Source organism: Triticum dicoccoides, chromosome 3A, assembly GCF_002162155.2.
Source record: "Triticum dicoccoides isolate Atlit2015 ecotype Zavitan chromosome 3A, WEW_v2.0, whole genome shotgun sequence".
NCBI lineage: Eukaryota > Viridiplantae > Streptophyta > Magnoliopsida > Poales > Poaceae > Triticum > Triticum dicoccoides.
Window position 1 is genome coordinate 441095876 of NC_041384.1, and position 24602 is coordinate 441120477.

The 24602-nt window shown below is 47.1% G+C and overlaps 2 protein-coding genes across 2 annotated transcripts in view; one reads left to right on the top strand and one right to left on the bottom strand.

Moving 5' to 3' along the window:
- Nucleotides 1-3945, top strand: part of LOC119268470 (probable glycosyltransferase At5g03795) — a 4916-nt gene extending 971 nt beyond the window's left edge. The window contains exons 2-4 of the mRNA XM_037550120.1: nucleotides 2416-2552; nucleotides 2755-3103; nucleotides 3176-3945. Coding sequence (XP_037406017.1) covers nucleotides 2416-2552; nucleotides 2755-3103; nucleotides 3176-3862 — 1173 coding nt within the window. The 3' untranslated portion in view covers nucleotides 3863-3945. The remainder of the gene's footprint in view (nucleotides 1-2415; nucleotides 2553-2754; nucleotides 3104-3175) is intronic.
- A 145-nt stretch (nucleotides 3946-4090) lies between these two features.
- LOC119268471 (CASP-like protein 4U1) lies at nucleotides 4091-6051 on the bottom strand. Its single transcript, XM_037550121.1, has 3 exons — nucleotides 5190-6051; nucleotides 4580-4715; nucleotides 4091-4499 (listed from the first exon to the last, which is right to left on the bottom strand). Exons 1-3 carry the CDS (start codon nucleotides 5996-5998, stop codon nucleotides 4311-4313), a joined length of 1134 nt encoding a protein of 377 aa, XP_037406018.1. The 5' UTR covers nucleotides 5999-6051; the 3' UTR covers nucleotides 4091-4310.
- Between the last annotated feature and the right edge of the window lie 18551 nt (nucleotides 6052-24602).

Sequence of the window (24602 nt, forward strand, 5' to 3'; positions counted from 1 at the left end):
GCGGTCCAGAGGCGATTTTGGACGGCGAGCCAAGCGAAGAAGCGGCATTTGGGAGGCGCCCACGTTTTCCAGACAATCGAGCCGAAGGAGCAAGGCAGCGCGGTCATGAACTGCGCCTTATAGGCGGAGCTCGCAGAGTAGCATCCATTTGGGGAGAGGGTCCAGATGATGGAATCTTCTATATCTGGGGAGAGCTGGATATCTGAGATGAGATCCCATAGCTGGACGAACTGGCCAATGTGCTCTGCCGTGAAGGCCTCCACCGCAATATCCGCTACCCAGGTATGGTCAGTAAGGGCATCATGGACCGTTCGGTTTTTCCTCCTCGAAGCTTTGAAGATCAGAGGTGCCATATCTTTCGGTGGCTTGCCGTCAAGCCATGAGGAAGACCAAAAGGAGGCCTTCTTGCCATCCCCGATAGTAACACGAGTCGCGGCGTTGAAGAGCTGTCTATCTGAGGCATCGTTAGGGGTTTCAAAACCTACCCAAGGTTTTTCAGGAGCCTTCCATTCGTCCCAAAGCCAGCGAAGTCTAAGGGCGCGGGAGAACCTTTCCAAATCTAGGATCCCCAATCCACCAAGCTCCTTAGGGCGGCAGACCTTCTGCCAGTTGACCTTGCATTTCCCACCGCTGACAGATTCCTTGCAGTCCCATAGCATACCGCGACAGATCTTGGCCATAGCCCTTAGGAAGCCTTTATCCACTTTGATAGCGGTCAGGAGGAAGATCGGCATGGAAGAAAGGACAGATTTCACATAAGTGCAGCACCCCGCCCGATTTAGGAATCTTCCTTTCAGAGGGTTCAACCTTGACGCAGCTTTATCAATGTATGGCTGAAGGTCGGTCCTTCTGAGTCTTCCAAGCGACAAGGGCAACCCCAAATACTTGAGAGGGAACTGGGTGATAGCCGCCGAGAAGTTTGCCAGAACTGCGGTGAGGTCGACATCGGAGCAGCGAATTGGGGCAATCGAGCTCTTAGCCACATTGGTCACCATGCCCGTAACCTCCCCGAAGCCTTGAAGAATATTTGCCAGGCAGGATATATCCTGCACCGAAGGGGCAATGAAGATGGCAGCATCATCAGCGTAAAGAGAGATCCGAGGATGTTGTGAACCTCCAGGACTTTCGCTCATCAAACCAGACGCAGTTGCTTTATCCAGAATTTGTTGCAGCGGGTCGATGGCGATATCGAAAAGCAGGGGGGATAGCGGGTCTCCTTGGCGAAGTCCTTGGCCGTGAGCAAAGTCCTTACCGGGGATACCGTTAAGGATTACTCTAGACGTGGCCGAGGAGAAGAGGCTGGATAGCAGAGCACGCCATCTAGGAGGAAAGCCGAGACGGCGCAGAAGGTCGAGTAGATAGTCCCAGCGGACTGTGTCGAAAGCTTTGGCAATGTCCAGCTTTATGAGGAGAGCCGGAGTTTTGCTGCGATGGAGACTGCGAGCGGTGTTTCTGACGTACATAAAGTTGTCATGTATGGTTCTTGTTTTGATGAAGGCACTTTGGCAGCGAGAAACAATAGCATCCATCTTCGGACCGAGCCGGCGAGCCATAGCTTTAGCGATAATCTTCGGGACCACGTGGATGAGGCTTATTGGCCTGAAATCCGTGATGGCTTCCGCACCGTCCTTCTTTGGAAAGAGGACGATGTTAGCTGTGTTGAGGATGGCGAAATTAGAAGCTGACTGCTCGGAGAAAGAAGTGATGGCCCTCATGAGATCATCTTTGACAATATCCCAGCATGATTGAAAGAAAGCAATGGAAAATCCATCGGGGCCGGGGGCCTTTTCTGAAGGCATATCATCGATCGCCTCCTTAATTTCCAACTCAGAGAAGGGGAGGTCGAGATCTTCCAAAGCATGGGTGCTAGGATCAACGACCATCCAATTGAAGTCTAGCTGCCGGAGGGGAGGGCGACCCAAGGTCTTGGAGAAGTGTTCGAGAATGACGTTCTCCTTATCTTCATGTGTTGTCAGCCAACCATCATTATGTTTGAGCCTTTGGATATGGTTCTTGCGTTTCCTCGAGTTAATCCGCAGATGAAAGAACTTTGTGTTGGCGTCTCCATCACGAAGATAGTTGATTCTGGAGGCCTGACGTTTTCTAGAGCGTTCCAAGGCCACCAACCCTAGAATCCGTCTTTTAAGGCCGGCACGGAGGGCCCTCTCTTCCGTGGACAGGGGGCGAGAATCCTGGGCGACATCTAACTGGAGAATGACCTCCAGAGCCATGGAGAGCTGAAGCTTGCAGTTAGAGAAGAGACCCCTGCTCCAGGATCGCAAGCTGAGCGCGGTGGTCTTGAGCTTGTGGTTGATTACGTGCACCGGCTGAGTGTGAGAAGAGGGCGCTGACAATATCCCAGCATGATTCAAAGTAACGGTGTTGTCTATTTTCGTTCTGTGTCGTGGTGATCAGCCGTCGTATTGGAGGATGGCGCCAGAGGAGGCGCTGAGGTACGCCAAGAAGGAGATAATGGCCGCCGAGCCGGTCGTCGCCGACGACCCCGACGACCTGTACGCGCCTCTCTTCAAGAACGTCTCCCAGTTCAAGAGGTACGTACTAGCAGATACATGCTCAGCATTAATAATCTCTACGTTTCCTTAGTATGTACTCCCTCTGTAAACTAATATAAGAGCGTTTAGATCACTACTAGTGATCTAAACGCTTTTATATTAGTTTACAGAGGGAGTATAATTCAGTGAGTGACTAAACGCATCATCAATTTAATTGTAGCGAAATGTGATCATCATCCAGGAGCTACCAACTGATGGAACGGATACTCAAAGTTTACATTTACCAGGACGGTCGGCGGCCCATCTTCCACACCCCTCCCCTCAGCGGCATCTACGCGTCCGAGGGCTGGTTCATGAAGCTCCTCGAGGAGAGCAGGCCGTTCGTCGTCGCCGACGCCACCAAGGCGCACCTCTTCTACCTGCCCTACAGCTCGCAGAATCTCAGGCTCTCGCTCTACGTGCCGGACTCGCATAACCTGCGCCCCCTGGCCGTCTACCTCAGAGATTTCGTCAAGGGCCTCGCCGCCAAGTACCCCTTCTGGAACCGCACCAGAGGCGCCGACCATTTCCTCGTCGCCTGCCACGATTGGGTAATCACATGATTCTAACATTTTCGTATCGCAGTACGATTTTACTGGAGTAATTCTGAATTTGCTTGGCAGGGACCATACACGACCACGGCGCACCGCGACCTGTCCAGGAACAGCATCAAGGCGCTGTGCAACGCTGACAGCTCGGAGGGGATCTTCACGCCCGGGAAGGACGTGTCTCTCCCGGAGACGACCATCAGGACGCCCAAGCGGCCGCTCCGGTACCTCGGTGGGCACCCCATCTCCCGGCGGCACATCCTCGCCTTCTTCGCCGGCAACGTGCACGGCAGGGTCAGGCCGGTCCTCCTCCAGCACTGGGGCAAGGGGCAGGACGAGGACATGAGGGTGTACGCTCTCCTCCCCGGCAGGGTGTCCAGGACGATGAACTACATCGAGCACATGAAGAATAGCAGGTTCTGCCTTTGCCCCATGGGGTACGAGGTGAACAGCCCCAGGATCGTGGAGGCCCTGTACTACGAGTGCGTGCCGGTGATCATCGCCGACAACTTCGTCCTCCCCTTCAGCGACGTGTTCGACTGGAGCGCCTTCTCAGTGGTGGTGGCGGAGAAGGACATACCGGACCTCAAGAGGATACTGCAGGGGATCTCGCTCCGGAAGTACGTGGCCATGCACGACTGCGTCAAGCGGCTCCAAAGGCACTTCTTGTGGCACGCCAGGCCCCTCAGGTATGATCTCTTCCACATGATCCTGCACTCCATTTGGCTCAGCAGAGTGAACCATGTTCAACTTGACAACTGAAAAAAGATCATGTCCATGTATTTGTATGGCACTGAGATTTTACATGTAAGATGGCGGTTTTGAATGAAAAAGAAAAATGTGTACATTCAAGTTGTAAGCCTCTGTCACCATTGAGTGCACGGTGACTACTGACAAGTACTCTCTCTGTAAACTAATATAAGATCGTTTAGATCACTAAAAGCTCTTATATTAGTTTACAGAGGGAGTACTCGGGTAGTACAAGTGGAGTAGCACAATGACTATTCTACTTGACAGTGAAAAGCTTAATTAGAGCACTATATGAACCTCTTTACAAGGGATTTCTGACGAGTCAGAGGTCAGGACCGAGAACAACGTACGGTATAAGTCGATCGTATGATTTCTCGCAATATAAAATGCAAAATTTACATGAAGAACGTCGGCAGTTACTCATCCCCAGAGGGAAAGGGATGAACCGTATCTATCATAATTAGACCATGCTGAAGAGATTAGCCGTGGAGATGAGCGAGCTTGCGGCGAGCGCTATGAAGGCAAGGAAGGACAGCCACACGGAGCTGGTGATCTTCCTGTTGAAGGCGTCCTGGCTGAACCTCGACACCCACAGATCGTTGCGCGACGCGGCAGCCGAGGACGCCGACATGAGGAGATACGCCAGGACCTGCAGCAGAGCCAGGAAGACGATGATGAGGCAAGAAATGGAAGAGCAGCTCGATTGTTGGGCGTGAACGTTTCGCTTGCCTGATCAAGGAACAGGCTGACGTAGTAGCTTGACATGCTCCTGTAAATAAACCTCGCCGCGACCAGACGGCGGATCTCACCAAGCGATTGCGCGATTGAGTAGGCGCAGACGATCACGTTCATCGCCAGGGCGTACCTGACATGACATGCCATTGGGAAGAACAGAGGTTATTTCCCCCCCAAGAAGATGAAAGAAGCCAAGAACTCTGCTTGCAAAAGCCAGGATAATGAATTCAGGTTCAGGGACTGCGGTGGTGCTGGAGCGGTTGCTGAGCAATTGCCCAGCTTCGCTTATTTGGGTGTTGTTCTGAACCTATACCAGGGATGCCAAGAGTAATTGGCACGTTCTGTTTTTTTTTCATCAACAAATAAAATCCAAGGTGAATTCTGAATTCGAATCAAGGAATGCAGACTGTTTTATCGTGTTGATGTATCGAACTAATTAACCAGAAATTGAAGGGGCCAGATAGTTACTCCAAGGTAACTGCTTCGTTAATTAAAAGGAAGATAAAGAACTCATTCTAACCGTCAAAACCCGGCCGGACATATCCGAACTAAGTGCAGGGAGGGGGGAAAGAATCATGTACTGTAAGCAGGTGAAATGACTGACCTGTACTGATCGTAGCGATCGAAGTGATCGCCGTCCCAGCCGGACGTCCGGGCGCTGGCCATCACCGCGAAGGACGCCAGGCTGAGCACTGCCGTGGCCAGCCGCAGCGCCACCGACAGTGGCCTCCTCTCCCCGACAGCGGCCACCGCCGCCACGTCGCGAGGCACCGTGTTGGGCGCGCCTCCGTTCTCTGCTGCCGCCATCGTAGTGGCGCGATGGCGGTCGATTCGGGCCTTGCCCAGTTGCAGCGGCGACGTGACGGCTTCCTCGACAGGGTCGAACTGCACCGCGATCCCCGTGGCCGGCGGCTTCCATGCCTCCGTGCGCTTCGGCGTGCTCTGGGCGCTCTTGCTGTTGGTTGTGATTGTGGGAGCCAGGGTTAGAGGCGATGGCGACGTCAGCGACGAAGAGGGCGACGGCGAGGGAGACTTGGCGACGGACCCTTCCGACGGCGTCCGGACGAGGCCGGGCGCGAGGCGGAGCTGCGGGCGGCGGCCCGGCACCGGCGCATGCCCGGCGGCGGCACCGTCATCGCCGTTGCCGGTGGGGGAGTTGGGCGGCAGCAGGCGGTGCGGCGAGGGGAGGCGCACGGGCGAGAGGGCCGGGCTTTTGCTGGCCGCTCTCTCGTTGCCGTTGGTTTCTTGCGACCACGGTGGCGTTTCTTCGCGCGCCTCGTCCAGCGAGGGCGTCGGCGTGTGGTAATCCTCGCCGGGCGTGGAAGGCGACGAATCCGGGCGAGGCGGCGTGTCCGGCAGCGGAACGGGCGGCGGAGGCCTCAGTGGCGGCGGGGCACGGGGGGTCTCAGCCATGTGTGACCGGTGCGCGCGGGCCGTGGCAAAAGGAGGCGGGTCGATGGAAGGATGGTCTCCCGTGTTAAGTATCGGATCGGAGGTTACGTGTTGCCCTCTCGATCGGTTTAGTATATTTGATTGAGAGCTGCTATACACACGACGTTTTTGGACCATGCATGAACGACGCTCCACATCCGGCCATTGAATCAGGGAATAAAGTGCTTCACATCCATCTGATTGTAAATCGTGCATGCATCGTGCATGGAGTGTCGTCTGTCTAGTATTTTCGTATTTGATTTGCTTCCTTCCCTCCTCCTTCTCCCACCTCTTTCCTTCCTTTTGTTTTCTGTTTTCTTTTTCCGACCAGTCCGTTGCCTTTTGCTATTTTGCTGGACCGGTTCCCCCTCTTTCTCCTGAAATTTCGTTCCATTCAGTATCTAATTAGCCTCAGGTGGGCTTTCAAAAAAAAAACTCAGGTGGAATTTAATTGTTTTGTAGTGAGTAGCAGTGGTTTCATGGTCTAGAGCATCTCCAATAGGCGCCCCATACCTGCTCCGCGTGCTAAAAATCATTTTTTTTTCGTGCGCCGGAGACGCTCCAACAGATGCTGTAAATTTTTTTAATTTTTTCATGAATACGTAAAGCTTACGTATCATTCCATTGATAGAAGAAGTAAAAAGTGAGTATAAGGGGGTAGAACGCATGACACAAGGCGTGAACATGGTAACCAAAGCAGAGGAACATGGGATTCTCAGCCCAAAGAGAAAAAACCACGGCTAAACTACTATCATAATAAGGCGTGAACATGGTGGTATTTAATTGTTTTGTAGTGAGTAGCAGTGGTTTCATGGTTAAGAACATCTCCAACAGGCATCTAAAACCTGCTCCGCGCGCTAGAACCGATCTTTTTATGCGCCGGAGACACTCCGGCAGATGCTGCAAAATAGTTTGCACGCAAAAGAATTTAAGGCCCACGCTTAAAAGCGCTATCACACGTTGCAAATGTTGAACGCCGGACCGCGTGTGCTTCATAATTTGCACTGCGTGTATTTTTGGGTGTGTGTTTTTGGGCATGTGGAAAATCAATGTTGGCGGCGCGCTATAAATGCTACAGTGGCACTGTAAAATTATTTTAGCGCTTGATATTTATTTTGTTGGAGATGCTCTTATACTCTACCAACAATTGCAACGCGTTTGGGAAGGGGAATGCGAGTGTAGAGCAGGATCACTGACTCCCCCACCCCCCTACCGACTTGTTGGGAGGGGGCGATTATGGTTTCCCTTCGACCACCACCTTCTTCGAGCGCCCACCTCATCGCCTTCATTGGCAGCCACCGGCTGGCTCGCGGCGGAGGCGGGGCCTCCCCCGCTCCTTCTCTCCCTTCCCTACTCTCGCCCCTCCCGATGGTTCCTCCCCAATCGTGATCTCATCATCAGCAGCTGCATCTCGAAGCTCCTTCGTCATGGCCGACGGCCGTTCTGGTCGGGTCTTGGTGGCGCCGCTCCTCCCGTAGTGGCGGGCGTCGGGCGTTGGTACCTGCCTAGCCACGGGCTCTAGAGGATGTCGTTGTTCCAATGGATCTAACAGAGTGTCAATCCATGGACCGGGCCGACCGTCGCCAGGCCGCCTCGTGTGCGGACCTTCGCCATTGCGCACGGATCTGGTTTTGCGGTGCTCAAGTGTGATTTGATTTGGTTGGTCGCTGGCGGGAGGTTGGAGTGCGGGATGTGGTGGAGCGCTGGTCCGGCAGCAGGGCTGCCCGGCTGCGCATCGGTAACCCGTCTCTTGGTGGGAGGCGGGCAAGGTTTGGCCTTTCAGGCTTGCGGCAGCGGCTTCGGTTGATGGGCATGGTGGTGCCCTTGCGACGGGGGCCGTCATCCGGGTGCTGGTGGGTGGTCATGCGGGTGGCCGTGCCCTCACATTTGTCAGAATCTTGATTCTGAATCGGATTATAGCTCCGATGGTAGGATCACAAATCATAGAATCTTAACTATCAGAATCGTAAAAATGTAGATTCTACTAACCAATATAATAGAATCAGAGTGTTTAGTTTGAATCGTAAAGTCACAGAATCGTACAATAGAATCACGATTCTGACAACCTTTGACCTTACATCCCAACTACGCCGGCCTCCTCGGTTGTCTTGGACCGGGTGAGTGTCGGTCTTCTTGGTGGTCATGGACCAGTTGGGGGTCACGCCTCCGTGAGCAAAGGTCTGTGAGGATGTGCGGTGGCGGCACCTAAGCCTTGGAGAACACCGCTGAGCACCGTGCCCGGGGCTGCTCCACCTCAGTGAGGTGTTGCGAGCCCCTGACGAGGAGGATAATGTGTTACGCACCCAGTGTCGTCGAGATAATACTTGAGGCGGGTGCACGTCTTTGGAGGGGGTGACACCCGCTCTACCTTCATAGCAAATCCTTCCCGACGAGAGGCAAGGCTATCCACCATTTGGCATCGGGACGTTGAGGCCTGGTGCCCGATGTGGCAATCGATCTGGATACCGCGATATATTGACAGGTGATATGTCTCCAACATATCTACTTTTTCTAACGCTTTTCCTCTTGTTTTGGACTTTAATTTGCATGATTTGAATGAAACTAACCCCGGACTGACATTGTTTTCAATAGAACTACCATGGTGTTGTTTTGTGCAGAAATAAAAGTTCTCGAAATGGAACAAAACTTTACGAGGAATTTTTATATAATAAAAGAGAATTTCTGGAGCCAAGACCTACCGAAGGGGGGCACCTGGGTGGGCACAACCCACCAGGGCGCGCCCCCCTCATCAGGCTCGCCTAGGTGGGTTGTCCCTGTTGGGGAACGTAGTAATTTCAAAAAAATTCCTACGCGCACGCAAGAGCATGGTGATGCATAGCAACGAGAGGGGAGAGTGTGATCTACGTATCCTTGTAGACCAACAGCGGAAGCGTTAGCACAACGCGGTTGATGTAGTCGTACGTCTTCACGGCCCGACCGATCAAGCACCGAAACTACGGCACCTCCGAGTTCTAGCACACGTTTTCAGCTCGATGACGATCCCCGGACTCCGATCCAGCAAAGTGTCGGGGAAGAGTTCCGTCAGCACGACGGCGTGGTGACGATCTTGATGACTACCGTCGCAGGGCTTCGCCTAAGCACCGCTACAATATTATCGAGGATTATGGTGGAAGGGGGCACCGCACAAGGCTAAGAATATGATCATGTCGATCAACTTGTGTCTAGAGGTGCCCCCCTGCCCCCGTATATAAAGGAGCAAGGGAGGAGGAGGCCGGACCAAGGGGAGGGGTGCGGCCACCCTCGAGGCCCTTTTTCTTCTTTCTCGTATGGCCCAATAAGGCCCAATACGTATTCCCGTAACTCTCCGGTACTCCGAAAAATACCCGAATCACTCGGAACCTTTCCGATGTCCGAATATAGTCGTCCAATATATCGATCTTTACGTATCGACCATTTCGAGACTCCTCGTCATGTCCCCAATCTCATCTGGGACTCTGAACTCCTTCGGTACATCAAAACTCATAAACTCATAATATAACTGTCATTGAAACCTTAAGCGTGCGGACCCTACGGGTTCGAGAACAATGTAGACATGACCGAGACACGTCTCCAGTCAATAACCAATAGCGGAACCTGGATGCTCATATTGGCTCCCACATATTCTACGAAGATCTTTATCGGTCAGACCGCATAACAACACACGTTGTTCCCTTTGTCATCGGTATGTTACTTGCCCGAGATTCGATCGTCGGTATCTTAATACCTAGTTCAATCTCGTTACCGGCAAGTCTCTTTACTCGTTCCGTAATACATCATCTCACAACTAACTCATTAGTTGCAATGCTTGCAAGGCTTATGTGATGTGCATTACCGAGAGGGCCCAGAGATACCTCTCCGACAATCGGAGTGACAAATCCTAATCTCGAAATACGCTAACCCAACATGTACCTTTGGAGACACCTGTAGAGCTCCTTTATAATCACCCAGCTACGTTGTGACGTTTGGTAGCACACAAAGTGTTCCTCCGGCAAACGGGAGTTGCATAATCTCATAGTCATAGGAACATGTATAAGTCATGAAGAAAGCAATAGCAACATATTAAACGATCGGGTGCTAAGCTAATGGAATGGGTCATGTCAATCACATCATTCTCCTAATGATGTGATCCCGTTAATCAAATAACAACTCTTTTTGTTTATGGTTAGGAAACATAACCATCTTCGATTAACGAGCTAGTCAAGTAGAGGCATACTAGTGACACTCTATTTGTCTATGTATTCACACATGTATTATATTTCCGGTTAATACAATTCTAGCATGAATAATAAACATTTATCATGATATAAGGAAATAAATAATAACTTTATTATTACCTCTAGGGCATATTTCCTTCAGTCCCCACCTGGTGGCCCCGCAGACCCTGATTCCAACTCCATAAACACCTATTTTTCCAGAAAAAAATCAGGGAGAAAGAATTGTCGTGATCCACGAGACGGAGCCGCCGTCACCTCCCGTTCTTCACCGGGAGACCAGATCTGGAGTCCGTTTGGAGCTCTGGAGAGGGGGATCTTCATTCTTCGTCATCACCAACCCTTCTTCATCGCCAATTCCATGATGCTCCCCACCGGGAGTGAGTAATTCCTTCGTAGGCTTGCTGGTCGGTGAGGAGTTGGATGAGATTCATCATGTAATCGAGTTAGTTTTGTTAGGTCTTGATCCCTAGTATCCACTATGTTCTTAGATTGATGTTGTTATGACTTTGCCATGCTTAATGCTTGTCACTTTGGGCCTGGGTGCCATGATTTCATATCTGAACCATTTATGTTATCACCATTATATCCATATTCTAGATCCGATCTTGCAAGTTATAGTCACCTACTATGTGTTATGATCCGGCAACCTCGGAGTGACAATAGCCGGGACCACTCCGGGTGATGTTTGAGGAGTTCATGTATTCATTATGTGTTAATGCTCTGTTTCGGTTCTCTATTAAAAGGAGGCCTTAATATCCCTTAGTTTCCAATATGGACCCCGCTGCCATGGGAGAGTAGGACAAAAGATTTCATGCAAGTTCTTTCCATAAGCATGTATGACTATTTACGGAATACATGCCTACATTATATTGATGAACTGGAGCTAGTGTCGTATCGCCCTAGGTTATAACTGTTGGAAATATGCCCTAGAGGCAATAATAAAAGGATTATTATTATATTTCCTTGTTCATGATAATTGTCTTTTATTCATGCTATAATTGTGTTATCCGGAAATCGTAATACATGTGTGAATACATAGACACCAACATGTCCCTAGTAAGCCTCTAGTTGACTGGCTCGTTGATCAACAGATAGTCATGGTTTCCTGACTATGGACATTGGATGTCATTGATAACGAGATCACATCATTAGGAGAATGATGTGATGGACAAGACCCAATCCTAAACAAGCACAAGATCGTATAGTTCGTTTGCTAGAGTTTTCCAATGTCAAGTATCTTTTCCTTAGACCATGAGATCGTGTAACTCCCAGATACCGTAGGAGTGCTTTGGGTGTACCAAACGTCACAACGTAACTGGGTGACTATAAAGGTATACTACGGGTATCTCCAAAAGTGTCAATTGGGTTGACACGGATCAAGACTGGGATTTGTCACTCTGTATGACGAAGAGGTATCTCTGGGCCCACTCGGTAATGCATCATCATAATGAGCTCAAAGTGACCAAGTGTCTGGTCACGGGATCATGCATTACGTTACGAGTAAAGTGACTTGCCGGTAACGATATTGAACGAGGTATTGGGATACCGACGATCGAATCTCAGGCAAGTAACGTACCGATTGACAAAGGGAATTGTATACGGGGTTGCTTGAATCCTCGACATCGTGGTTCATCCGATGAGATCATCGAGGAGCATGTGGGAGACAACATGGGTATCCAGATCCCGCTGTTGGTTATTGACCGGAGAGCCATCTCGGTCATGTCTACATGTCTCCCGAACCCGTAGGGTCTACACACTTAAGGTTCGGTGACGCTAGGGTTATAGAGATATGAATATGCAGTAACCCGAAAGTTGTTCGGAGTCCCGTATGAGATCCCGGAGGTCACGAGGAGTTCCGGAATGGTCCGGAGGTGAAGAATTATATATAGGAAGTTCAGTTTCGGCCATCGGGAGAGTTTCGGGGGTCACCGGTATTGTACCGGGACCACCGGATGGGTCCCGGGGTCCACCGGGTGGGGCCACCCATCCCGGAGGGCCCCATGGGCTGAAGTGGGGAGGGGAACCAGCCCATAGTGGGCTGGTGCGCCCCCCTTGGCCCCCCCCTGCGCCTAGGGTTGAAACCCTAGGGTGGGGGGGGGGGCGCCCCACTTGCCTTGGGGGCCACTCCACCCTTGGCCGTCGCGCCCCCTAGGAGATCCCATCTCCTAGGGCTGGCGTCCCCCCTTGGGGAGCCTATACAAAGGGGGAGGGAGGGGCAGCCGCACCATTGACTCTTGGCGCCTCCCTCTCCCCTGCTACACCTCTCCCTCTCGCAGTAGAACGACGAAGCCATGCTGCGGTGACTCCTGCATCCACCACCACGCCGTCGTGCTGCTGGATCTTCATCAACCTCTCCTTCCCCCTTGCTAGATCAAGAAGGAGGAGACGTCACGCTGACCGTACGTGTGTTGAACGCGGAGGTGCCGTCCGTTCAGCGCTAGGATCTCCGGTGATTTGGATCACGTCGAGTACGACTTCCTCATCCCCGTTCTTTGAACGCTTCCGCGCGTGATCTACAAAGGTATGTAGATGCAATCCGATCACTTGTTGCTAGATGAACTCATAGATGGATCTTGGTGAAACCGTAGGAAATTTTTTGTTTTCTGCAACGTTCCCCAACAGTGGCATAATGAGCCAGGTTTATGCGTAGTTCTCTTTGCATGAGTAGAACACAATTTGTTGTGGGCGTAGATGTTGTCAACTTTCTTGCCGCTACTAGTCTTATTTTGCTTCAGCAGTATTGTGGGATGAAGCGGCCCGGACCAACCTTACACGTACGCTTACGTGAGACTGGTTCCACCGACTGACATGCACTAGATGCATAAGGTGGCTGGCGGGTGTCTGTCTCTCCCACTTTAGTTGGAGCGGATTCGATGAAAAGGGTCCTTATGAAGGGTAAATAGAAGTTGACAAATCACGTTGTGGCTTTCACGTAGGTAAGAAAACGTGCTTGCTAGAACCCTATTGCAGCCACGTAAAACTTGCAACAACAATTAGAGGACGTCTAACTTGTTTTTGCAGCAAGTTTTTTGTGATGTGATATGGCCAAAGTTGTGATGAATGATGAATGATATATATGTGATGTATGAGATGTTCATGCTATTGTAATAGGAATCATGACTTGCATGTCGATGAGTATGACAACCGGCAGGAGCCATAGGAGTTGTCTTTATTTTTTGTATGACCTGCGTGTCATTGAGAAACGCCATGTAAATTACTTTAATTTATTGCTAAACGTGTTAGCCATAGTAGTAGAAGTAATAGTTGGCGAGCAACTTCATGGAGACTCGATGATGGAGATCATGATGGTGGAGATCATGGTGTCATGCCGGTGACAAGATGATCATGGAGCCCCAAGATGGAGATCAAAGGAGCTATGTGATATTGGCCATATCATGTCACTATTATTATTTGATTGCATGTGATGTTTATCATGTTTTTGCATCTTGTTTACTTAGAACGACGGTAGTAAATAAGATGATCCCTCATAATAATTTCAAGAAAATGTTCCCCCTAACTGTGCACCGTTGCGACAGTTCGTTGTTTCGAAGCACCACGTGATGATCGGGTGTGATAGATTCCAATGTTCACATACAACGGGTGTAAGACAGATTTACACATGCAAACACTTAGGTTGACTTGACGAGCCTAGCATGTACAGACATGGCCTCGGAACACAGAAGACCGAAAGGTCGAGCATGAGTCGTATAGAAGATACGATCAACATGAAGATGTTCACCGATGTTGACTAGTCCGTCTCTCGTGATGATCGGACACGGCCTAGTTAACTCGGATCATGTTATACTTAGATGAATGGAGGGATGTCTATCTGAGTGGGAGTTCATTAAATAGATGAACTTAATTATTATGAACTTAGTCTAAAATATTTACAATATGTCTTGTAGATCAAATGGCCAACGTTGTCCTCAACTTCAACGCGTTCCTAGAGAAAACCAAGCTGAAAGACGATGGCAGCAATTATACGGACTGGGTCCGGAACCTGAGGATCATCCTCATAGCTGCAAAGAAAGATTATGTCCTAGAAGCACCGCTAGGTGACGCACCTGTTCTCCCTGCGGAACAAGACGTTATGAATGCTTGGCAGACACGTGCTGATGATTACTCCCTCGTTCAGTGCGGCATGCTTTACAGCTTAGAACCGGGGCTCCAAAAGCGTTTTGAGAGACATGGAGCATATGAGATGTTCGAAGAGCTGAAAATGGTTTTTCAAGCTCATGCCCGGGTCGAGAGATATGAAGTCTCCAACAAGTTCTTCAGCTGTAAGATGGAGGAAAATAGTTCTGTCAGTGAGCACATACTCACTATGTCAGGGTTACATAACCGCTTGACTCAGTTGGGAGTTAATCTCCCGGATGACGCGGTCATTGACAGAATCCTTCAGTCATTTCCACCGAGCTACAAGAGCTTTGTGATGAACTTCAATATGCAGGGGATGGAAAAGACCATTCCTGAAGTATTTGCAATGCTGAAATCAGCAGAGGTAGAAGTCAAAAAGGAACATCAAGTGTTGATGGTGAATAAAACTACTAAGTTCAAGAAAGGCAAGGGTAAGAAGAACTTCAAGAAGGACGGCAAGGGAGTTGCCGCGCCTGGCAAGCAAGCTGCCGGGAAGAAGCCAAAGAATGGACCCAAGCCCGAGACTGAGTGCTTTTATTGCAAGGAAAGTGGTCACTGGAAGCGGAACTGCCCCAAATACTTAGCGGACAAGAAGGCCGACAAAACGAAAGGTATATGTGATATACATGTAATTGATGTGTACCTTACCAGTACTCGTAGTAGCTCCTGGGTATTTGATACCGGTGCAGTTGCTCACATTTGTAACTCAAAGCAGGAGCTGCGGAATAAGCGGAGACTGGCGAAGGACGAGGTGACGATGCGCGTCGGGAATGGTTCCAAGGTCGATGTGATCGCCGTCAGCACGCTACCTCTACATTTACCTATGGGATTAGTTTTGAACCTCAATAATTGTTATTTAGTGCCAAGTTTGATCATGAACATTGTATCAGGATCTCGTTTAATACGAGATGGCTACTCATTTAAATCCGAGAATAATGGTTGTTCTATTTATATTAGAGATATGTTTTATGGTCATGCTCCGATGGTGAATGATTTATTCTTAATGAATCTCGAGCGTAATGCTACACATATTCATAGTGTGAATACCAAAAGATGTAAGGTTGATAATGATAGTCCCACATACTTGTGGCATTGCCGCCTTGGTCACATAGGTGTCAAACGCATGAAGAAGCTCCATGCAGATGGACTTTTAGGGTCTCTTGATTATGAATCATTTGACACGTGCGAACCATGCCTCATGGGTAAAATGACCAAGACTCCATTCTCAGGAACAATGGAGCGAGCAACCAACTTATTGGAAATCATACATACTGATGTGTGCGGTCCAATGAGTGTTGAGGCTTGCGGTGGCTATCGTTATGTTCTCACCCTCACCGATGACTTGAGTAGATATGGGTATGTCTATTTAATGAAACACAAGTCTGAGACCTTTGAAAAGTTCAAGGAATTTCAGAGTGAGGTTGAGAATCAACGTGACAGGAAAATCAAGTTCCTGTGATCAGATCATGGAGGAGAATACTTGAGTCACGAATTTGGCACACACTTAAGAAAATGTGGAATAGTTTCACAACTCACGCCGCCTGGAACACCTCAGCATAATGGTGTGTCCGAACGTCGTAATCGCACTCTATTAGATATAGTGCGATCTATGATGTCTCTTACCGATTTACCGCTATCATTTTGGGCCTATGCTTTAGAGACTGCCGCATTCACTTTAAATAGGGCTCCGTCGAAATCCGTTGAGACGACACCGTATGAGTTATGCTTTGGGAAGAAACCTAAGCTGTCGTTTCTAAAAGTTTGGGGATGCGATGCTTATGTCAAGAAACTTCAACCTGAAAAGCTCGAACCCAAGTCGGAAAAATGCGTCTTCATAGGATACCTTAAAGAAACTATTGGGTATACCTTCTACCTCAGATCCGAAGGCAAGATCTTCGTTGCCAAGAATGGATCCTTTCTAGAGAAGGAGTTTCTCTCGAAAGAAGTAAGTGGGAGGAAAGTAGAACTTGATGAAGTATTACCTCTTGAACCGGAAAGTGGTGCAACTCAAGAAAATGTTCCTAAGGTGCCTGCACCAACTAGAGAGGAAGTTAATGATGATGATCATGAAACTTCAGATCAAGTTGCTACTGAACTTCGTAGGTCCACAAGGACATGTTCCACACCAGAGTGGTACAGCAACCCTATCTTGGAAATCATGTTGTTAGACAACGGTGAACCTTCGAACTATGAAGAAGCGATGGCGGGCCCAGATTCCAACAAATGGCTTGAAGCCATGCAATCCGAGATAGGATCCATGTATGAAAACAAAGTATGGACTTTGACAGACTTGCCCGATGATCGGCGAGCGATAGAAAACAAATGGATCTTTAAGAAGAAGATGGACGCGGATGGTAATGTTACCATCTATAAAGCTCGACTTGTCGCTAAGGGTTATCGGCAAGTTCAAGGGGTTGACTACAATGAGACTTTCTCTCCCGTAGAGAAGCTGAAGTCCGTCCGAATTATGTTAGCAATTGTCGCATACTATGATTATGAGATATGGAAAATGGACGTTAAAATGGCATTCCTTAATGGTTTCCTTAAGGAAGAAATGTATATGATGCAGCCGGAAGGTTTTGTCGACCCTAAAAATGCTAACAAGGTATGCAAGCTCCAGCGATCCATTTATGGGCTGGTGCAAGCATCTCGGAGTTCGAATATTCGCTTTGATGAGATGATCAAAGCGTTTGGGTTTATGCAGACTTATGGAGAAGCCTGCGTTTACAAGAAAGTGAGTGGGAGCTCTGTAGCATTTCTCATATTATATGTAGATGACATACTTTTGATGGGAAATGATATAGAGCTTTTGGACAGCATTAAGGCCTACTTGAATAAGAGTTTTTCAATGAAGGACCTTGGAGAAGCTGCTTATATATTAGGCATCAAGATCTATAGAGATAGATCAAGACGCCTCATAGGTCTTTCACAAAACACATACCTTGATAAGATATTGAAGAAGTTCAATATGGATCAGTCTAAGAAGGGGTTCTTGTCTGTGTTGCAAGGTATGAAATTGAACTCAGCTCAATGTCCGACCACGGCAGAAGATATAGAAGAGATGAGTGTCATCCCCTATGCCTCAGCCATAGGTTCTATTATGTATGCCATGCTGTGTACCAGACCTGATGTAAACCTTGTCGTAAGTTTGGTAGGTAGGTACCAAAGTAATCCCAGCAAGGAACACTGGACAGCGGTCAAGAATATCCTGAAGTACTTGAAAAGGACTAAGGAAATGTTTCTTGTTTATGGAGGTGACGAAGAGCTCGTCGTAAAGGGTTACGTCGACGCTAGCTTCGACACAGATCTGGATGACTCTAAGTCACAAACCGGATACGTGTATATTTTGAATGGTGGGGCAGTAAGGTGCAAGCAGAGCGTCGTGGCGGGATCTACATGTGAAGCGGAGTACATGGCAGCCTCGGAGGTAGAGCATGAAGCAATTTGGGTGAAGGAGTTCATCACCGACCTAGGAGTCATACCCAATGCGTCGGGGCCGATCAAACTCTTCTGTGACAACACTGGAGCTATTGCACTTGCCAAGGAGACTAGGTTTCACAAGAAGACCAGGCACATCAAGCGTCGCTTCAACTCCATTCATGAAAATGTTCAAGATGGAGACATAGATATTTGTAAAGTACATACGGGCCTGAATGTAGCAGATCCGTTGACTAAACCTCTCCCTAGAGCAAAACATGATCAACACCAGAATTCCATGGGTGTTCGATTCATCACAATGTAACTAGATTATTGACTCTAGTGCAAGTGGGAGACTGTTGGAAATATGCCCTAGAGGCTATAATAAAAGGATTATTATTATATTTACTTGTTCATGATAATTGTCTTTTATTCATGCTATAATTGTGTTATCCGGAAATCGTAATACATGTGTGAATACATAGACACCAACATGTCCCTAGTAAGCCTCTAGTTGACTGGCTCGTTGATTAACAGATAGTCATGGTTTCCTGACTATGGACATTGGATATCATTGATAACGAGATCACATCATTAGGAGAATGATGTGATGGACAAGACCCAATCCTAAACATAGCACAAGATCGTATAGTTCGTTTGCTAGAGTTTTTCCAATGTCAAGTATCTTTTCCTTAGACCATGAGATCGTGTAACTCCCGGATACCGTAGGAGTGCTTTGGGTGTACCAAACGTCACAACGTAACTGGGTGACTATAAAGGTATACTACGGGTATCTCCGAAAGTGTCTGTTGGGTTGACACGGATCAAGACTGGGATTTGTCACTCCGTATGACGGAGAGGTATCTCTGGGCCACTCGGTAATGCATCATCATAATGAGCTCAAAGTGACCAAGTGTCTGGTCACGGGATCATGCATTACAGTACGAGTAAAGTGACTTGCTGGTAACGAGATTGAACGAGGTATTGGGATACCGACGATCGAATCTCAGGCAAGTAACATACCGATTGACAAAGGGGATTGTATACGAGGTTGCTTGAATCCTCGACATCGTGGTTCATCCGATGAGATCATCGAGGAGCATGTGGGAGACAACATGGGTATCCAGATCCCGCTGTTGGTTATTGATCGGAGAGCCATCTCGATCATGTCTACATGTCTCCCGAACCCGTAGGGTCTACACACTTAAGGTTCGGTGACGCTAGGGTTATAGAGATATGAATATGCAGTAACCCGAAAGTTGTTCGGAGTCCCGGATGAGATCCCGGACGTCACGAGGAGTTCCAGAATGGTTCGGAGGTGAAGAATTATATATAGGAAGTTCAGTTTCGGCCATCGGGAGAGTTTTGGGGGTCACCGGTATTGTACCGGGACCACCGGATGGGTCCCGGGGTCCACCGGGTGGGGCCACCCATCCCGGAGGGCCCCATGGGCTGAAGTGGGGAGGGGAACCAGCCCATAGTGGGCTGGTGCGCCCCCCTTGGCCCACCCCCTACGCCTAGGGTTGAAACCCTAGGGTGGGGGGCGCCCCACTTGCCTTGGGGGCCACTCCACCCTTGGCCGCCGCGCCCCCTAGGAGATCCCATCTCCTAGGGCCGGCGCCCCCCCTTGGGGAGCCTATATAAAGGGGGGGAGGGAAGGGCAGCCGCACCTTTGACTCTTGGCGCCTCACTCTCCCCTGCTACACCTCTCCCTCTCGCAGTAGAACGGCGAAGCCCTGCTGCGGTGACTCCTGCATCCACTACCACGCTGTCGTGCTGCTGGAACTTCATCAACCTCTCCTTCCCCCTTGCTGTATCAAGAAGGAGGAGACGTCCCGCTGACCGTACGTGTGTTGAACGCGGAGGTGCTGTCCGTTCGGCGCTAGGATCTCCGGTGATTTGGATCACGTCGAGTACGACTTCCTCATCCCCGTTCTTTGAATGCTTCCGCGCGTGATCTACAAAGGTATGTAGATGCAATCCGATCACTCGTTGCTAGATGAACTCATAGATGGATCTTGGTGAAACCATAGGAAAATTTTTGTTTTCTGCAACATTCCCCAACAATAACTGTCTCACGATGAATATCATCCAACAAGTCATCGATCCAATGCCTACGAATTTATCTTATATTGTTCTTGCTAAGTTACTACTGCTATCATCGCTGTTACACTTGCTACAAAATTACTGCTATCACTGTTACCGTTACTATTGTTGCTGTCATTATTATCAAAACTATCATACTACTTTGCTACTGATCACTTTGTTGTAGATAATTAACCTCTAGGTGTGGTTGAATTGACAACTTAGCTGCTAATACCTTGAAATATTCTTTGGCTCCCCTTGTGTCGCATCTATAAGTTTGGGTTGAATACTCTACCCTCGAAAATGGTTGCGATCCCCTATACTTGTGGGTTATCAAGACCTTTTTTCTGACGCCGTTGCCGGGGAGCATAGCTATATTTGTTGAGTCACTTGGGATTATTATCATATTATCACTATGAAGAATCTGAAGGATGCTAAGACTAAGATATTTCCCTCAAAGACGAGGGGAGGTAAGGAACTGCCATCTAATTCTGCTTTAGATTCACCTTCTGTTATAAGTAAACTTGCAACACCACCACATGCTATTAATTCTGATATGTCGCAAGTTATTGATGATGCCACTTCTGCTATGGATAATGCTTATGATGATGCTAGTACCTTGCTTAATGATGATGTGCCACTTGGTGACTTTCTTGATAAACAAATTGCTAGAGTTATACAACATGATGTTGTTGAATCTGATGATGAGCTTGAAACTGAAACTCCTGAAACACCTACTAGAACTAGCCCTCCTAGATATGAATTGCCAAAGGTACCGGAAGGTTATGTTATGAGTGAGGAGACAACTAGAGATATTCTGGCTTGTAGAGATAGAGATGATCTAGAGAAATTATTATGCAAGTATAAAGAAAAATCTATGAATGCTAGAATGAAATGTGATCCTAAGTTTTCTACTTCATCTATCTTTATTGATGATAAGGATTATGAATTCTCTATCGACCTAGAGTTAATTACTTTGGTTGAATCTGATCCTTTTCATGGTTATGAAACTGAAACTATTGTGGCACATCTTACTAAGTTGAATGACATAGCCACCCTTTTTACTCATGATGAGAAAACTCGCTATTACTTTATTCTTAAATTATTTCCATTCTCATTAAATGGTAATGCTAAAGCTTGGTACAATACTCTTGCTCCTGGCTGTGTGCGTAGTCCCTAGGATATGATTTATTACTTCTCTGGAAAATATTTCCCTGCTCATAAGAACCAACCTGCCTTGCAGGAAATATTTAACTTTGTTCAAATTAAAGAAGAGAGTCTCCCACAAGCTTGGGGGAGGCTTTGCCAATTACTTAATGCTTTTCCTGATCATCGACTATAATGGATTGCTTCTAGGGACTTCCTAGATAGTTGTGCTGGTTGTGTTTTCAGGGAACGAACTGTTGGACAAGGTGAGGAACTATTGCATAACATATTGAAAAATTATGATGATTGGACTCTTCTTGAACCACCGGCTAAACCCAATCCGAAGAAGAGGGGTATATTATATCTCAGTCCTAAAGATATGCAAGAGGCAAAGAAATCTATGAAGGAAAAATGTATTAAAGCTGATGATGATAAAAGTTTACCTCCTATTGAAGAAATACATGGGCTTAATACACCACCACCACTGCCTAAGGTGGTAGAGGTAAATTCTCTAATGAAGTTCAATGATAATGACAATCCTCACAATATGCATCCTAGCCAATGCCTTTATGAGTTTGAAAACTACATTAGAAAACAAGATCACTTCAATACAAATGTTATGAAACAATTGAAATACAATTCTGATATGATTTCTCGCTTGAGTGACTTGTTATTTAGAATATCAAATTATGTTAGAGGTGTTGGAAAGCATGCTTTTATGGTTCAAACTCAGTTAGAACAAGTTGCTAAATCTCAAAGAGAGTTACTAGATGAAATGAATAATAATATGCATGACTTTGATGTTAGAGTTGCAACTAGAGGAGGTAAAATGACTCGGGAACCACTTTATCCTGAGGGACACCCAAAAATAATTGAACAAGATTCACAAAGAGCTAACACTAGTGCACCTAGTTCTTCTAGAAAGAAAATGAAAAGGAAAAATGATATGACTATGCACGCTCCTAGTGAACCTAAAATAGAGAAACCTCCTGATAATGATAATGAAGTTTCTATCTCAGATGCTAAAACTCAGTCTCGTAATGAACATTCACCTAGTGATAATGAAAAATAAAATGTTGATGTTCATGAAGACACTCAACCAAATAATAAAGAACTGGACAATGATGTTGAGATATAACCACCTGTTGATCTTGATAACCCACAACCTAAGAATAAAAGGTATGATAAAAGAGACTTCATTGCTAGAAAACACGGTAAAGAAAGAGAACCGTGGGTTCAAAAACCTATGCATTTTCCACCTAAGTCAACTAAAAAGAATGATGATGAAGAATTTGAACGTTTTGCTGAAATGCTGAGGTCAGTCTTTTTGCGTACTGGCTTGATTGATATCTTGAAAATGCCTCCTTATGCAAAGTATATGAAAGACATCATCACAAATAAGAGAAAAATACTGAAAGCTGAAATCTCCACTATGCTTTCTAATTATAGTTTTAAGGATGGAGTACCTAAAAAACTTGGAGATACGGGAATACCAACTATACCTTGCTCTATCAAAAAGAATTATGTGAAAACTGCTTTGTGTGATTTAGGTGCTAGTGTTAGTGTTATGCCTTTATCTTTACATAAAAGACTTGATTTGAATAAACTCACACCTACTGAAATATCTTTGCAAATGGCTGATAAATCAACTTCCATACCTATCGGTATCTATGAGGATGTGCCCGTTGTTGTTGCTAATGTTACTATTTTGACTGACTTTGTTATACTTGAGATGCCCGAGGACGACAACATGTCGATTATCCTTGGCAGACCCTTCTTGAATACTGCAGGGGATATTATTGATTGCAATAAAAGCAAGGTCACTTTTCATATTAATGGTAATGAGCATATGGTGCACTTTCCAAAGAAACAATTCCAAGTGAATGGTATTAATGTTATTCAAAAATCTCCGACAATCACTATTGGAAGTATTCAAATACCTCTACCTACTGTCAAAAAGAAATATGAAATGCTTATTTTTGGGGACATTCATATCCCCATTGAGGTAACTTAGTGATTTACGAAAGTTCTTCGGTTTCATGCTAATCAAAAGTGGTTGTTAATAAGACTTGATCAACCTTATTAATGGATCATTTTTGAGCGGTATGAAGTTGATGAATTTAGTAAGCACTACCTTCGGTCCCTACTTTTTATTCTCTGTTTTTATTAGTTAAATAAAATAAAATGCCATGTTTTGTCTGTTTTATGAATCTCCCGTGCAATAAAAAAATGACCCAAAAACAAAAGTTCTCAGAATGCCGTAAAATTTAATACAAATTTTCTCCGAATATTTCCGATTTTTTGGTGCAAATAACATCAGAGAGAGGTGCACCAGGTGGGCACAACCCACCTGGGCATGCCAGGACCCCCAAGCGCACCCTGGTGGGTTGTGGGCCCCACATGGGCCCCTCACTTATCTCTTTACACCACATCATCACTTACCTCCAGAAAAAATGTCCATTGCTCTCTCTCTCTCTCTCTCTCTCCCATGTTCTTGCTCTCAAACCCGCGGATTTCAATCTCTTTGCTCGAAGCTCCATTTTCGAAACTGTTTCGGGGGACTGTTGCTTGGTATGTAACTCCACCGTTTGTCCAATTAATTTTTATTTTAGTGGTTTATATTTTGAATAATTAGCTACTCTTGGTGCTGCTGTAGATGAGCTTGCATGTTGAATTCTTAGTGTTCTAAGAAGTTTGAATGCTTGCTATGGCCTCTATGTATCCATATGAGTAGTTGGTATCATTTTTGTGAAGTTTTGTCAAGAAAATTTTGTGGGATAATAAATTTCAGAATTTTGTTCATAGGAAAACCATGAATATCTTTAAGAAGTTTGGCTCTAAGAAGAACTCCAAGGGTGTTATTGGGGAGTCCTCTGATAGTGATCTTCATCCTCGGAGGTTGGCGGAAGTACGGCCGTGTGAATGGCCGCACACCCCGTTCCTGGAAGAGGATGGAATCCTTCATGAGTTCACATAATATGCTGCTAATGTCGGCCTCACCAACTTCATCGCAGATGGGTGTGAACAGAACCAAATCCTCACAAACATCTTTGTTCAAAGCTTTACTTTCCTGCCTAGGAATAATCCTCCTGAAGTGAGTTTTGATTTATATGCTGAAAACCATCAGAAAACACTTACTAAATTTTGTAACATATGCATGATCCCTTTTGATGGGAGCTTAGTCGAGCCTAGGTTGGCTGAGTTTGAGGCCTTTTATCGCACTTTGATAGTGGAGATGAGAGAGGGGTGTCAGCTATCACTGCTGTTGGTTTGCATTTTCTTGAGGAGCATTACTTTGTTTTTTTCATTACAAAATGCTTGCTCGCTAGGGAGAAGGTGTGTGCTCTCAGCTCACCAGACCTTGCTGTTTTGCATCGTGCATTAGAGGGCGACAACACTTATAGCTTGGGAGCTATTGTGGCTCATCGCCTCCACCTTAATAAATCCAAGGGTAAAGTTCATGGTGGGATTTATGCTACTCGTTTGGCAGCTCACTTCGAGGTTGAGATACGCCCTCATGATTACTCTTTGACCAAGGTTTACCTAGACCTTGATGCCATGTATCACCACCATTTTACTGATGATAG